The 16,017-nt window shown below is 45.1% G+C and overlaps 1 protein-coding gene across 1 annotated transcript in view; it reads right to left on the bottom strand.

Moving 5' to 3' along the window:
• The window catches only part of NUP133 (nucleoporin 133), a 1,231,428-nt gene that overhangs the window by 396,007 nt on the left and 819,404 nt on the right, over positions 1 to 16,017 (bottom strand). Inside the window, exon 19 of the mRNA XM_078648729.1 lies at positions 12,927 to 13,060. Coding sequence (XP_078504855.1) covers positions 12,927 to 13,060 — 134 coding nt within the window. The remainder of the gene's footprint in view (positions 1 to 12,926; positions 13,061 to 16,017) is intronic.

Here is a 16,017-nt window from a genome sequence, read left to right as displayed (position 1 = left end):
GACTGTGGCCCAGCGATCGGTCCCACGACCTCCTCCTGGACAGGGACCTGGAGCGGCACGGGCCGACTGCCGGAGCTCGAGACGCTTACGGGACTGCTCCCGCCTAGCCTTCGAGGTCAAGGCTTGGCAGTCGGGGCACGACTTGTCATCGTGGTCGGCCCCGAGACAGTAAAGGCACAGACGGTGGGGGTCGGTAACCGACATCAAGCGGTTACAATCGTCGCAGGGTTTGAACCCGGGCATCCCTATCGGCACAGAGAGTCGAGGGATCGACTCGAGAAGATCCAAAAGAGACCAAAAAGTTTAGCCAAAAATTGACTAGGAGTACTGCTCTTCCCGGATCTGCGCTTGCTGGCGCGGAAAAAAGAAGACCTGATGTCAGCGCGCGAGTGCGGCGTCTAAGTACTCAGACGACATCAACCCGGCGATCACGACGCCTACCGACATGCAGGGGTACTGCTACGCAAAACTTTCCGGATCTAGTCTGACACCTGGGGATATTCTAAGGTAAGGAATCTAACACTAACCTGTTTCTTTCAGATTTGCACATATACTGGATTATGTGGTTATAGCTAAAATACAGCAGTATTTGAAAGACAAAGGCAAGGGGGACCAGAAGGGGGATGAAGTTAAGATTGGGACAGGTGTCACAATTAATAGTCTGGACAATATGCAAAAATGCATTGTAGCGCTTAGAGACCTTCCGGTGATAGGCGCTCTATAAATGTAATCAAACATAACATAATATCAATATATCCAGCAGAGATTGTCAGAAACTGCCCATTTGTACAGGTGGAACCATGGCCACTTAGTCGTTTACTGGTTTTCTGTACAGTCTTTTTACAAGAAAGAACGAATATGCATTTACTGTTTTTTAAAGGATTGGGGAGTAGGACCCTTGCCTCATTGCTTAGTATGGCAGTGAAATGTGAAAATATAAACTTGTGTTCCAGATTAGGCCAGTTTTGAGGTAAAATAAAACTCAGGTTAAGGACAATGGAATTAGAGGGTTGCTATATGTATTGACGTCAAGATGCAATTAAAAAACTGTAGGCTGTCGAGGTATCATTAATGCACTTAAAGTTTGGATTTGCCATGTCATACTTCAGAATAACTAATGCACTGTATAGGTAGGTGCTCTTAAGTTAGTTCCCTATATGCACATTTTTATAAATATTTAGAAAACACGAAGTTAGGAATCGTTATGGTATGCTGTTAGGACTCCCATGCACTTTAAATACGGAGCTTTTACTTGAAGATCTTATAGACACATTTTACAATATTTTTTATAATTGTGAATATTAGCTTAATAGTAGGGACTGTTGTGAGAAAGTACCATCTTTCTTGCATGGCATGCCCCCACATTTTGCTGAATTGCTGATGTACTTTGACTGAGTGTGTCATGGGCTCCTGCCAATCAGGTGCCCAGGGCCTGTGTTCCTTCCCTAAAACGGTGTTGAAGTTAAAACCCAATCGGCATCTCTGGCTACATGTCAGCCCCTGGTAAATGGTACCTTAGGTACCCAGGGCATTGTGACCAGAGAAGACCCCTAAGGGCTGCTGCACTTATTGTGCCACCCTTAGGGTCCCTGCACCCTGAGAGAGAGACACAGACACAGACACAGACACACACACAGACACACACAGACACAGACACAGACACAGACACACACACACACCCCCCCTTTGCAGGCTGAGTGTCCTGGTGCGGAACTAAACAAGGTGGGAGAGGCGAGGTAAAACACAATTTCGGGCTCCGGCCATCTTGAGGATGGGGAGCCCTGCCCAGTCAGAGATAGGCCCCTGCCCCCTCCCACAGGAGAGGAGCACAATAGGGGGTGTACTCACCCCAGGACAAGAACCTATTGGTCCCTGCCCTTCCCCTACCTATAACACCCCTAAATTTAGTATTTAGGGCCACCCTGAACCTTCCTTCCTCAGATCCCGATTTCAAAACAAGAAAGAAGACCAAGAAGAAGACGACCTGCCGTGCAGCTGCTAACAAGAGGACGACACCAACTGACTTGGCCCCAGCCCTACCGGCCTGTTGATCCTTGAACCTTCTCCTGCTAAATCCCGGCGTCTCCTGCGGGCAGCAACCTCGAGAACCCCGGAGGGCCTGCCTGCCTTGACCCTCTTACAGACTGGGACTCCCATGAGCAGTGGTTTTGCTCAAACAGCAATACCCCTGGTGCCAGCCATGAACCGAGAATCCAGCACACTCTGCACCCGCCGAGCCCGGCCTGTGCCTGAGTGGACAAAGATCCGGAGGACGTCTCCCCAGCGATTCTGACCTGGAATCCAGTGCCCAAGGACCCTCCTCGACGATCCAGACGACGCCTGCAGCCTCAGAAACAGGGACCCCTCCAACCGCGACCAGCAGAGTAAGATTTCCCGACGCCAAAAGACACCCCAGCACCTGGCGCCCCCCCCCCCCCCGGCCTCCTGTGCCCAACTCCGGGGTGCCTACCTATCCTCCAAGATCCCAACTTACCCCTCGAAGTGTTGGTCGCTCCTGAAGACTCTCTGTCCCCGAGCCTGCAGCCTTTGTTCCCTTTTCAAGATCTCCATTGAATAACATTGAGCGCCCGACGGCGCAAAAGCACCCTGCACCCATCCGCCGAGTGCCCCTGGCAGTGCAACCTTTGTCATATCCTACTTCCACGTTTGACCTGAGCATGTAACCAGGAGCCCATCTCCCAAAGCCACGTGGCCTTCTAGCCAGCAGCCACCAACCGAAGGCCCCCTGCCTCTCATTGGATAACATTGGGCCTAACTACCTCTGCACCCGGCTGCCCCTGTGCCGCTGAGGGTGTACCAACTGTACCTACCTGACCCTGGGAGACCCCTGAGTCTATGCCCAGAACCGTAACTCTGCCAGTCGAGTACTTACCTAACAGCCGATAACTCACTTTTCTTCCATAGGCTAACATTGACTGGTTTCACTTGGAAATTCTTCTAAGTGTGGAGTTTTGGACCTTTAAAATATTCATCTAAAATCAGCCGAACAACAAATTCCGATTTACTCACCTGTTGTCAGGAGATACATCAGTGCTGCATCTTTTAGCCAAGTGCTGACCCTGAAAAGTAATTTTAACCGTACTTACCAGTAACTTGAATTTCCTTCATGAATGTCGATTTTTGAAACGTACAAATATTCTTTAAAATTCGTGCCAACGATAAAAATTTAATTACTTGCCTGTTTTAGATAGATGTCCCAGTGCTGAACCTAGGAGCCCAGCACTGGATTACAAAAGTGACGTGAATATACTTTACCTGCAAATTGAATTTCCTTTCATAGGACAACATTGGTAATTTCACCTGGAAAATTGTCAACTTTTAAAATTCAATAATATTCCTTAAAAATTACTACTGTAACCAAAACACTTTTACCTACTTGTTTACAGGAAATGTCCCGGGACTGAATCCAGGATCCAGTCCTGTGGTTAGCAAAGTAATCTGAAAGGTAATCAATTGCATTTAACTAGAATTCCCATTAAGCTCAATGTTATATTGTGTTACCCATTGCAACAACTGTAACTATTGCATTCAAAAGTCTATTGCCTATTTGAAAAGTATTTAACTAAAGTATCTCACTCTGAGAAAGCATATTTTGATACCTTGTTGGTTCTAAAATAAAACAACTATATCTTTTGATACAAAACAATTGGCCTGGAGTTCAGTTCTTGAGTGTATAAGACCATTTGCTGACTGAGTGTGTACAACAAATGCTTTACACTGTCCTCTGATACTGTCTTACTGCTCGACCAAGCTACCACTTTAGAGAGTAAGGTTATATCTAACTTTAGCCTCTGCCAAACCTCTGGGGACTGTGGACTCTGTGCACACTGTACCGTACTTTGGTCCAGTATATACAGAGCCACTTTCCTACAACTGTTTCTAGTATTATGAAGGGGATGGGTCATAATTTGTCATATGTATATATACATATTTTTTAAAGTGATAATGCCCGTCACTCAATACTCTATTTCGGCCAATTGCCCGAAAAAAGACATGCATTTATAAAATATTAAAATCATGAGTCTATGTACATAATACCAACCATAAAAGTGGACTCCAGCCATCAATTAAAAATAGACAAATGAAACTGATAAAACTTTAATCCACAATGATTGTGCACAAAATAACGCTACAGGTTTAAAAAAAAAAAACAATTATCAAAAAAGCTAAAAAACTAAGTCCATCTACTCAATACATGGTACCAGTGTTATCAGCAGTTATTTGGTGGAGCTTGACTAGTTGTTGAAATCATTAACCTTGACAGTATAACACCATATAGGGTTCCCTTAGCAGCCAAACATCATTGCTGTCCTATCTATCAGCCTATGTTAGGACATTTTTCCTCCTCATTTGCCACATAACAAATAATAACCTGGAGACTGCAAATACAGTGTGCCTGCTGGTATCAGACTGTAAAACCCTGCAAGTCTATGCAGAGTATTGGGTGCCCAGGTTTCTCCAAATGTGGATTATCCATTTGCCTCTGGACCTTATACACTCAGGGCAGAAAAATAGGGCATGCACCACCATTTCTTCACCGAAGGCACAAGATGGGCAATACGTCTCGCCGTTCTATCAGCACATGAAATGGATCGAATAGGTAATGAGCCGTGCCTGAACTGAACATACCGCTTTCTGGCCAGATTTGGTTTAACTTCATCTAAGAACTCCTCAGTCTTATACAGATATTTTATCCTTAAAAGGAGTCCTTCATAGTATCCAGGGCCAGGCTCAACATAAGCATACCAGTTTTAAAAACCCTAAACTGCCTCTTGAGCGCCAACTTGCTAATTAATAGGCAATTTCACCCCGATTTTCCCTGAGTTGGACTAACCCGAGGCTGAGCAATGTATCTCTGACATATTTGAACCAGGGGAGATTGCCAGCCCCGGAGAAGCAAAGTATCTCTTCTAGGCCCTGGCGATAGTGGATCAGTTCTGGAGTGGCCCATAATTTTCTTAAGTACATTATTAGTCTGACAAGAAATTCTGTCTTGGATTGGCCTGTGCCCCAAATCTAGCCTTAACAGGACTAGCGGAGTGTTCACCGGAAGGCTCTGCACTTGCCTAAGGAACCTATTCTCAACTGTTTCTAGGTGTTTAGTTTCCTTGTGACTGTGATAATGAGGTTTCGACATTTTTTGGACTCCTTGCTAACATACACTTTTCCGAGAGGCAAATGTGCTTCAGGCATTGTAAGAAATTGGGTTGTTGGTTGACTGGGGTGCCAGCCCTGGTCAAGCAACAGTCACAATCCCTTGCAGGGTGAAACACAAAAAGACACTAAATTAACCTGTGCTTAATCCTGGGTAGTTTGGCGCAAAAAGTAGTCAGGCTTAACTTAGAGGAAATGTGTAAAGTATTTATGCAGCACAAAAAAGTAGTAAGTTGAAACACAGCACAGGAAAAATCCCAAATCAATCTAGAAAAATAGAGTAAATTTTATTAAATTATTTGACACCAAAACAACTAAAATCCAATCAGTAGAACCAGGGTTTTGAATATTTAAAGTTTAAGGTTCAAAATAGCGCTTAAAAGATCAAAGCGCCAACTGTGGACATCTGGTCACGATAGACGAGGTCAAAGTTGAAAGTTAAGCATGACCGCAATGCAGTGCGGTTCAGCTATAAGAACTGGATTGGGCCCGGTCAACACTAACCTTTTGACTTTCAAAATATTTGAAGAAAAGGTATCTCAGAAGGGTGAAGTTCTGCGGGGCAAGTCTGCAGAAGAGTCAGAGGAGGGAGTGACGTCAGATAGCCGTTGAGAGAAAGCCACAGTGAATATTTTTATCTTCAGATTTAGCCATCGAGATGGAAGTCCTAAATCTTCAGCGGGACGGAGCAGGAGGCTGTAGCTGAAGACAGTTCTACAAGGTCGGATAACCCTATGGCGAAGCACTGCTGAAATATATTTGCTACTGTGGAGAGGAATGTAGCGGGAGAAGCCACAAAGTCAATCCGACCGGCTATGCAACTCGGGCAGTTAGGCGAGCAGGTTGGTCCCAGTCTCTTGGTTCTCAGAGCACTTTTTTGGCAAAGGGTGCAGGACTCACTCAGGCTGGGTCCAAGAGCAGGTTCAAGATAGTGGGAGCCAGTTATGTCCCTTAGGCTCTGAACAGGAGGCCACCAAACTAGCCTTTTAAGTCACTTCTGACAATCTGGGGTGCAGGTGTAAATGTAGGCTGAACAGCAAGGCTGGCATCTGAGGGTTTAAAGTAAAGTCCAGGAAGCAAAGCAGTCATTTCAGGTACAGCAGCAGTCTGGCAGAGCGCAAAGCAGGCAGTCCTCTAGGAGTCCTTGTGGAGGTCCAGTAGTGAACTGAAGAGTGGGCCTGAAGGTCCTATTTTTATATCCTGGTACCCTTCTCTTGGAAGGTGGGTTGAAGTACCTGGGTCTCCCTGCCTTTCCTGCCCTGGCTCCAAGCTGGCTGCAGTGACATTACAGGGTCATTAAACTAATTGTGAGGAGACAGGACACAGCCTATTTAGGTACAAGTGGGGCTGTTCACAACTCCACCCCCTCTGGCGAACCCTCCCCCATCCTGCCTGTTGACGGCCCATTGAGGCGCAGCTAATCCCACTATTGTGTGACTGTCTGGGGGGAATTCAAAGTCTGTTAGCTACACCCAATCATGTGAATCAAGACAGGCTGCAGGCACAAAGGGCTTGAGGGGAGGAAAACACCAACTTTCTAAAAGTGGCATTTTCCAAATTGTAATGAAAAATCTGACTGTACCATTAAAGAGGGGTTATCTTCACAATTGGAATATGAACTTACATTAAAAAAAGAAAAGACAAGCGGCATTTGGCAAAACAGGGACACTTGGTTTAAGTTAACGCTTCGACCGGGAATTATCCACAGAAACCGGTCTGAGGACTGTATCAACATACATTCGTTGTGAGTGATATTATATACAGTCTTTGGAACATCATAAAACAATTAAGGCCTTATTTTAGAAAAAAGAATGTGGACACAGTCATGGGCTGGCAACACTCGTACACCGGGGCTCAAGCAGATGTAGTCTTGGGGGCACTTTGCTTTCTTTCTTGCCCTGGATGTGGGCCCCTGCATATTCCCTCTTATGACTCATTGCACTGGAGTGGCGCTGTCTCACCAACCAAGCACTAGTACTACACTGCCATTTACTTTCTCTCCCCTCTCAATCGATGACATATTGCAGAAGTCTTGGTGAGTGGGGATCCAGGAGAGTCAACAAAGTGACGAGTTGTGAGAGCATGGGTAGGTTTGGTGTCCACTTGTGCTTTACCGCCCCTACACCGGGACTGGCATAGCTTTGGATCCTACTTCCTAGAGGAGTAGGGCCCGTTGTCTCTAGTCAGCTGCCACATTTCACCTTCCAGCTTCCTGGCCCTCAGCTGCACCTGGAGGACAATTCACTCCAGGCCTGGCTGCTTGTGCTGTCAAGAACAGTGTCAGCAGGGACAGATTCCTCTCATCTGTCCCCCACGCTGTACATTGAACATGTAAAAAGACAAACAGGCAGAGACCCATCCCTCCCAACCATGCACTGACCAGTACACTGCTGGGGCATCAGGGTGAGAGACCTTAGACCTTAGACGAATCCTCCCCTGGGGAGGGATATCTTAACAAAATTCTACAGGTTATCGATTCCTCGCAGTCAGCAGTTGAAAACCGATGCAGAGGGCCGTCTCTCCAAGGTGGAGGACAAAGTTGCTGACCTCAAAGCCAAGGCTCCGCCACACTCGTACGAACGAACTCCATCATCGTGCTGAAGATGTAAAGAACGGCTCGAGGCGCAATATTTTGTGCTTTATAGGCTTTCCGGAGGACGCGGAAGGCACTCGAACAGTGGAGTTCCTAGAGGACTGGCTCAAATCCTGGATACCCACTGATGAATTGTCACACTCGTTCGCTGTGAAGTGCATCCACAGGGCACTTGTTTCCAGGCCTCTCCTGGTGCCTTGAGCGAGCTGGTGATTGCACAATTCTTTAACTTTCAAGACCGAGATCTAATCCTATGTGATGCTTGTGCGCAAACTGATCTACGCTGCCAAAACTCTTGCTTTTCTCGGATTAGCCTTGGGAGGTTAAGGCCCGCCGCAGATTCAACAAATCCATCAAACAGAAGCTCTGGGCACTCTACCTGTCTTATGCACTCCTCTTTCCAGCACGCCTAAAGGTGATTTATGAGGAGAAGACCCACTTTTTTGACACACCTGAGTCGGCGTAGGAATGGCTAACGGAAGAAAAACAGATTTGACAGCCGATAGGAACAATGTGATCTGCCCAGTGTGAGGACCGATTGAGCCATTCACCTTCTCCCATCTAGGAGCATGACTGAGTGCCGCCATTATTGACTGGCCGTGAATTCTTGCAGAGCATGCCATAGACTGGCTCCTGTTCACTGGTAGCAGGATCAGCACCCGTGGACCATCTGGATCTGTAACTTGGTCTCATTGAAACATTCCTCGCTAAGTGAAAATCATAGCCACTCGTGTGACGGCAAACAATGTACAGTAGTTTTCTGGAGGGGTCCAGGGTATCTCGTCCCCTTGCGGGATGAATCATTCCTGAGGTGGAGGAACACCAAGGACAAATGTGTTGCTTATCCCTTGCCAATGGCCAAGTCTTTGTCTCTGTGTAGAGTTTGTCATGTGATGGCTGTGTCTCTGTAGCTTGCGTTAAGGGAAATACGTGTACTTCCTTGACCATTCTGTAAGCTGCCTTTGTTTGCAATTTGGTCGGCTAAGGCGTTGCCCAGGGATACAAAGTCCTTGCTGCTGGTATGGATGGCACATTTCACCACGGCCACATGCTTGGGTAGTGTTAGCACATCTATCAGTAATTCTAGGAGGTCCCTGTGGACAACGAGGGTACCATCTGATTTTAGAAACCCCGTCTTCTCCACCTTCCTAAGCTAGAATACACAGTGGTGGTGTCTTAAGCGTAATAAGAGTACCTGGTTACCGTCTTTCCTAAACTTTGGGTTAGGGCTTCTCTTCCCAAGTGTGCGTCTCTCCTAATGAACTCTATTGAGAGCAAGTCAATCGCTTTTATGTCTCTTAAGGCTGGGATTGTTGAGAGTAACTGTAGAATATTGCCTCTGATCAGGGTATCACAATTCCCTTTTGATTTGAACTCTAGTATGAGGAGTAAGGTGCAAGGTGTTCTGACTGGCATCTGATCGAGCTTTCCCATGGGTGGACTTACCCCCCCATCGATGCTGGTCAAATATTTGCAGATTTTGCACCTTGTCATCGCGGTTGGTCGGCGATGATGTTGTAAGGCAGTTATTGGCCTGTGGTGGTCTAGTGCCTACTGATCGCCAGAAAGTTGGGCCTTCTGTGTCTTCTTATCCCTGCACATGTCCCCTTATGTTGTCAGGCAAGGATAAAGGCCCAGCGCTGGGTTACGAGTTGGTTGCCGTCGCTCTAACCCGGCTCATGTAATCTGTCTCTGGCAGTGTTGGGGCTGTGTTGTTTGTGAATTTATTGGTTGTGGCTGCTGCCAGTTGTCTGTTCAGGACTCTCTCCAGTTGATGTGCTTGTGCAGTTGTTGACTCATTCGTTGTAGTACTTGTTTGTCTGAGGGGGTGTCTGGCTCCCACTGGGGATGATTTAAGCATGCTCCTCTTATGCTTCCTGGAGCGCTTTCAGCTTTTGAATTTGACGTACTATGAATGAAATCCCCATTGTGGTCGCTGTTGGTTGCATCAGCCTCATGGCTAATGGAATCTTCATTGCCTGGTATTTGAGGAGTTAGACTAGGTTTGGTTCCCACCGGGTTCAGCTGTGTGGGACTGAAGAGGGGATAAACAGCAGTCAGACTGGTGCCTGGTCTTTTGTAGCAACCGTTCCTCCTGAGTGGACGCCTTTGGGTGGCATTGTAGGCTGGGATTTCCAGGTTGGGGTGCTGTGAGTTCGTAGTCTGGGGATTCCCCAGATGTGCTGCCATTTGTTTCAGCATGTGGGATTTTATTTTTAGCTTCCGCCGGGCCTCATGAATGACACTGCTTTCAAGTTTAAGGCGTCCTTGCTGCCTCCAGACTCCTTTTTCAGATCATTGAATAAGTCGGACAGCATTGATGGAAGTGACGATAGTTTGTCCACTATCAGCCCACAGCTGCAAATTTGGTTTGCCTTCATTTGGGCCCGGGTTATTAGTGAGTTTAGGATCCCCAGTTTTTTGTTGATCCCTCCTATGTAGTGCCAAGTTATTGAGGAGGTCAGTTGTATATCCATCTTGTAGACTGGTACTGTTGTACTTCTACTACCCGTTGCATGGTATTTAGCTGGGGGTCCCACACGTTGGCGGCTTTGGGCGGGGCTGGACTACTTTCGTGCGCCCTGCTGCTGGGGCCTCCAGCTGCAGTCACTTCGACCACTTGGACTGCGTTGGTTTGAGGAGATCTGTGTGGGGGCCCAGATGGGGAGTCCAGTGAATAGGATGTCACCAGGTTGGAACACTTCTGGCTGCCTAGGGATGAAAGAATTTCCTGGTTGTCCTTGAAGATCTCAGATACCTCTGCCTCCCTGCGAGTTTTAATTTCCCTTGACCCAGCGGCGTCAAATGCAGCTTGGGTAATTTACAGTGGTCCTGGTGCGGGCTTAGGGATGGTGCATTTGTATGTTGTGCGATTGATTCCTCCTGTGGTTCCTTCTTGATAGAAGCCTGTGTGTGAGTGGGTGGCTTTCAGAGTAGGAATCTGAATGGGGCTCTGGGCTGTGTAGGCAACTTCACCCCACTCACGCCCGGCAGAGATATTGATGGGGCCAGGTGGCCTGGAATGGCTCCTGCTCCTGGTTGTCTTTGGCGGGTGAGGGTACCTGCAGATCGATGGCTCTATGGAAGGGAAGAGATCTGGGAGTAAGTAAGTGGGAGGTTGAGGCATGCAAGTCTCTACATTCTGGTGGACCCCCCTGAGTTTTGCAGGTTGAGGTATGCTTCTCGGTCTCCTCCTGGCCTTGCACTATTTGGGGTGATTATGCAAGTAGCATGGGTTGAGGTGTATGCATGGTTTTAATAGGCTCTTGCAGACCACATACCCCGCTGCTTGATAAATATGGCAAAACAGTTCAGTTGATTTAATTAAATGCTTTGGCTAGGAAACATCCACAGTAAAGGAACGGGTCTGAGGACTGCCTCAACATCCATTTGTTCTCAGTGCCATTTTATACTGTCTTTGGAGCATCATAAAACAATTAAGATCTTATTTTAGAGAAAGGAATGCAGGCCTAGTCATGGGTTGTAAGTAAGGCCATCTGATAGCGAATGCAGGTGTGTCTTGACCTTGTGTGGACACAATGAGGGCCAGTGGGTGAAGTATCCAGCTGTCCAGCATGGGGAACGTGCGATCGCTGCGTGTACTATGTGTGCTGTCCTCTGATTAGCTGAGTGTTCCTAACTTTATGTGGGATCTAATTTTATTGTGTTTTGGGAATGCGCACACCTTTCTGGCCATATGTGCTTTATTGGGGCCAATCTCCTTGGACCATTGTGGTGTTTCTATCTATCTGTGGGATTTTTCTGAGTTTTTCCTGTACGCATTTGTGCCACCCCACCTGTGATCTGTCAATCAGTAGCTCAGGCCTAGGTCGCAAGGCCTGCGTGACCAAGTATTTCTTACTCTGGATTGATGGATAGGTCCTCTCGGGAGATTGACAACAGTAACTTGATCTTGTTTTTTAATATACATGTGTTGTTGCATAGACTGACATCAATATTAACATCACTAAGGGAGAGGTAGGCCTCACAGTAATGAAAAATGAATTTGGGAGTTTTCCACTACCAGGACACGTAAAACTTAAAAGTACATGCCCTATCTTTTAATTACATAGCACCCTACCCTATGGGCTACCTATCTTAGGGGTGACTTATATGTTCCAAAAGGGGAGTTTGAGGCTTGGCATTGGGGTTTGAATGCCAACTCGACATGGCAGAGTGATACTGCATTTAGGCTGCAAAGGCAGGCCTGGGACAAGTTTTAGAGAGCTACTTAGGGGGGTGGCACAAAAAGGGCTGCAGGTTTACTGGTAGCATTTAATTTACAGGCCCTGGGTATATGTTATACCATTCTACAAGGGACTTACAAGTACATTAAATATGCCAACTGGGTGCCAATTGCACCATGTTTTAGAGAGTGAGCACTGGTTGCCTGTGGTAAAGTGCACAGGGTCCTAGGGCCAACAAAACCGAATTCAGTAAAAAAAATAGGAGGAGGAGGAGGAAGAAGGCAAAAGGTTTTCGCGTGACCATGCAGAGAGGGACAGGTCCAGCAGGCATGAATGCACGCACATTGTTTTAACATTGCCATAAAATTGGCATTATTAAGGGGGATTGCTGGAGGTTCATGGAGAATAGTAAGTGAAATATTGTTACTTATTTTAAAATAAATGATTGTATGGAACCTGTATATGAAGATTATTTGCCATGTCGTCATAAAATGAAATTTAATAAATTATACTTTAACTTTAATCTAAAACACTTGATGACGCAAAAAGGCACATCATGTTAACCGCGAGCAGACTCACACAACAAAATTATACAACGGGGTATATCTTGTACCAATGTTCGCATCACCGCCAAGGAGTCCTTGACTGCTCGACCACAGGAGAGTGAAGGAAATTATGGGGTCGTGTCTACTCTTGGATGCTAAATATTTATACAGAAGGAACAGAAAAGCTTAAGGAATGCTATTTTTCTGAAATTAGTGTCTGAGATCAATATAGTTCGCGCCGTGAGTAATTCAGTTCAGAATAAGTACTGAGGAAGCCTATAGAATAGTAAAGAAAACGATTATTAAAGAAAACTATGGTTCTCACTGCCCACTCTTAACCCAGGCCTATATCTTCATAAATGGCGCACATTGTAAAACAAACACTGCTTTGCAGGCATCGATCTACATGTTAAAAAAAAAAGTTACCTGTTCCGCAAACTGTGTCATATAACGCTGTAATCTGGTCTGGTTATCTGTTTTTTCGCATAACTGTACCAAGATGTCGAAGTCGCAGTACTTCTCGGCCAGAGTAGCAGCCCACTGATACTGTCCCAGATCAACTGAAAAGCAAAATGAAAAACATTAAAAACATTCACTGTGTTGCTCACTCTCTACCAAACCTACACGAGTCCTAGAAATAAAAAATAAATAAGAATGCACTTCTGTAAATTAATTAGTGGCCTTCAGCCCAAATGCACCAGACTTAACGCAGAAACTAGTGGTGTATCCTTTTCTGCCCCACACTCAGTGATATTTCTCAAAACTCCTCACAAGGCATTTTTCGAGACAATGACACACAGCTGATGAGCAATTCGAATTTAATTACGGTCTTTTGGAGGTAAAAGGACATTTCTGGCTTGCTTGGACGCAAACTATCCATATAACTGAATGAGATGTTGGCCCTAAAAAATGGAAAGCCCCTGTAGTTGATACTAAACAGACAGGAAAAATATCTAATTAAATAATATTTATTAACAGATTCATGCACATAAACCTGCAATACAAACTTCAGAAAGGCCCATGAAGACAGAACCCAAGAGGAAACTAGCATCTTTTCATGGCTTGACCAGTCACATATAAGTCCAGTGTCAAACAATGAAAATCAAATTCCGAGACCTGTTAGAGGGTGGGAGGTCGACAGCCGACTCTTGATTTAGCAACGCTGTTAAAAATGGCACCCTCTCCTCTCATTGATGAAGAAGGAAATTTGGTTGTCACTGAAATCTTCAGGAATCATCTGACACCCTTAACCCAAAACAGTGTGTTAGGGGTCTCTAGCACCCGTAACCCAAAACTGTGTGTTAGGGGTCTCTAGCTGGCAAGGGTTTGCACCGTATCTAATTAGGGACCCTTCTTCCTAGTCAGGATAAGGGAGTTACACTTCTAAAATAACCCCTGCTCACTATCCTTGGTAGCCTGGCACGAGCAGTCAGGCTTATCTCAGAGGCATTGTGTAAAGCATTTGCATATAACTCACAGTAATACAGCGAAAAAAAATACAGCAGGACACCACACCAGGTTAAGAAAAATACCCGATATTTATCTGTGCAAAATAAGAACTAAATGATAAAAATCCAACATACAGTTATTCAAGAATATCAAAAAGAGACTTTAGAAATAGATCCTTTAAGTCAAGAGCTGGGTCCGGGGCTACCATGGCGGTGTGAACCAACAACTCTCTCGTCCCAGACGACCGCCGCAGTGCAGGGCCGACTGCAGTGTCAGAAGATCCTAAAATAGTACCTTTTGTTCCGGCCGACTGCAGTTGTGTGGGCCGGCTGCGGTGGGTGTCAAGGCTGCAGTGTGAACAGATCGGTGCATCGTGAGGTGCCCTCAAGTCCCAGTGCAGGCAGCGGCTCGTGGCAGTCGGCCAGGGCTGCAGTGTGAGGTGGGGAGGTGCTCGTTGCGGTGCTGACAGTCACAGTGCAAAATACGTAGTGGAAAGAGAGGGGCCCCTTCAGACACCCAGTGGGACTGGGGCACTGTCACAGTGAAAAATAGTAAAATCCCAATGGGTAAATTAATTTTCAAAGATTTTCACACACTAGATGGGTCTCAAAATGTCATTCATTCCTTTCACTCCCCAACAACATACTGCACTCAGGATTCCTATATCTACCTGACAGACCAATGAATTCAGTTGATATGCAATTTATTTGGTTACAAGTTCGTTTAAAATTATTACATTAAAAGCTAGAATACAAAATGGTACATACCAACAAATTGTTAAAAACAATATGCAATGACAATAATCACAAATAAATACAAAAGCATAAGAAAAAGTTCATGAGAGAGTATTACACCAGACCTATACACTTGGTCTTAGAAAGCTACACATCCCCTGTTTTGCTGTATGTTCCAAACAGTACTTGACAACATTTATATATAATTGGCCGTTCAAGTAGTGCGAGGCAAGGAGGTTGTGTATTGATTCGTGTGCGTCGATGCGTTTCGATGGATTTTCATTTTATACCATCTTTATCAAGACCAAAACTTCACTCTCATTAGGCAGGAAACAGTCGTGAATGGCAAAACGCCTTATATTAACAAGGTTAACTACTGAGTTGACACCACGGCTATTGTCACCCGAAATATAATTCCTTATTTCACACAGACACTTAGTGTGATCCTTGTCAAAAATGAGTGAGATGAGACACAGGCACAGAGTGAGATGAGACACAGGCACAGAGTGAGATGAGACCCAGGCAAAGAGTGAGATGAGACACAGGCACAGAGTGAGATGAGACATAGGCACAGAGTGAGATGAGACGCAGGCACAGAGTACTCTTTAAGCTAAGAGATGCAAACTGTGAGCAGACACAGGTGACATTATTGAAAAATTTGAAAATATAATTCCTTATTTCACACAGACACTCAGTGTGATCCTTGACCAAACGTTTAAAGCCAAACATTTTACCAGAAAACATTTACCAGAGTGACATAAGACACAGGCACAAAGTGAGATGGTGCAGGCAGAGAGTGAGATTAATAATGAAACTGTACTGCCCTTTTGCTGTGACAGAGTTGCTGTGGTATAAACTTACTTATGTTGTAAAATAGTGTTTATATTGTTTACTTATTGTAATTGCCATGTAGTATGTTTGTAGTGGTCTATGTTATTTTTTCTTTACCACAGATTGTAATCATACATAGAAAGATAAAAGAATATGCCGACGAAGGAAAGACGACAAAATATATATAAACATGATTTATGGTCCAAGAAAACACAAATACAAGAATCATCCAAAACACAATCTTCAGTGAAAAAAAAGAATCTTCCTGGTAAGCAAACTAAGGACTTTTTAAGGAAATTAATGAAATGTAAAAAAAAAAAAAAGATGTTCTTTCAAAGAAAAAAAACCCATCTCTAAATACAAAGAAAAAACTGTGTCCCTCAAAAAATGTTAGACCTGTAGAAGGAGATGATATTCTCCATAGCAATAGAAGGAGAAATCAATGTATTGACATTCGTAGACAAATGTTTTATAACAGAATAGTTTCAAATTTATTAAAAAAT

This window comes from Lissotriton helveticus, chromosome 6 (assembly GCF_964261635.1).
Source record: "Lissotriton helveticus chromosome 6, aLisHel1.1, whole genome shotgun sequence".
Taxonomy (NCBI): domain Eukaryota; kingdom Metazoa; phylum Chordata; class Amphibia; order Caudata; family Salamandridae; genus Lissotriton; species Lissotriton helveticus.
Note: the sequence above shows the minus strand (reverse complement) of the source record. Positions and strands in the feature narration are given on the sequence as shown.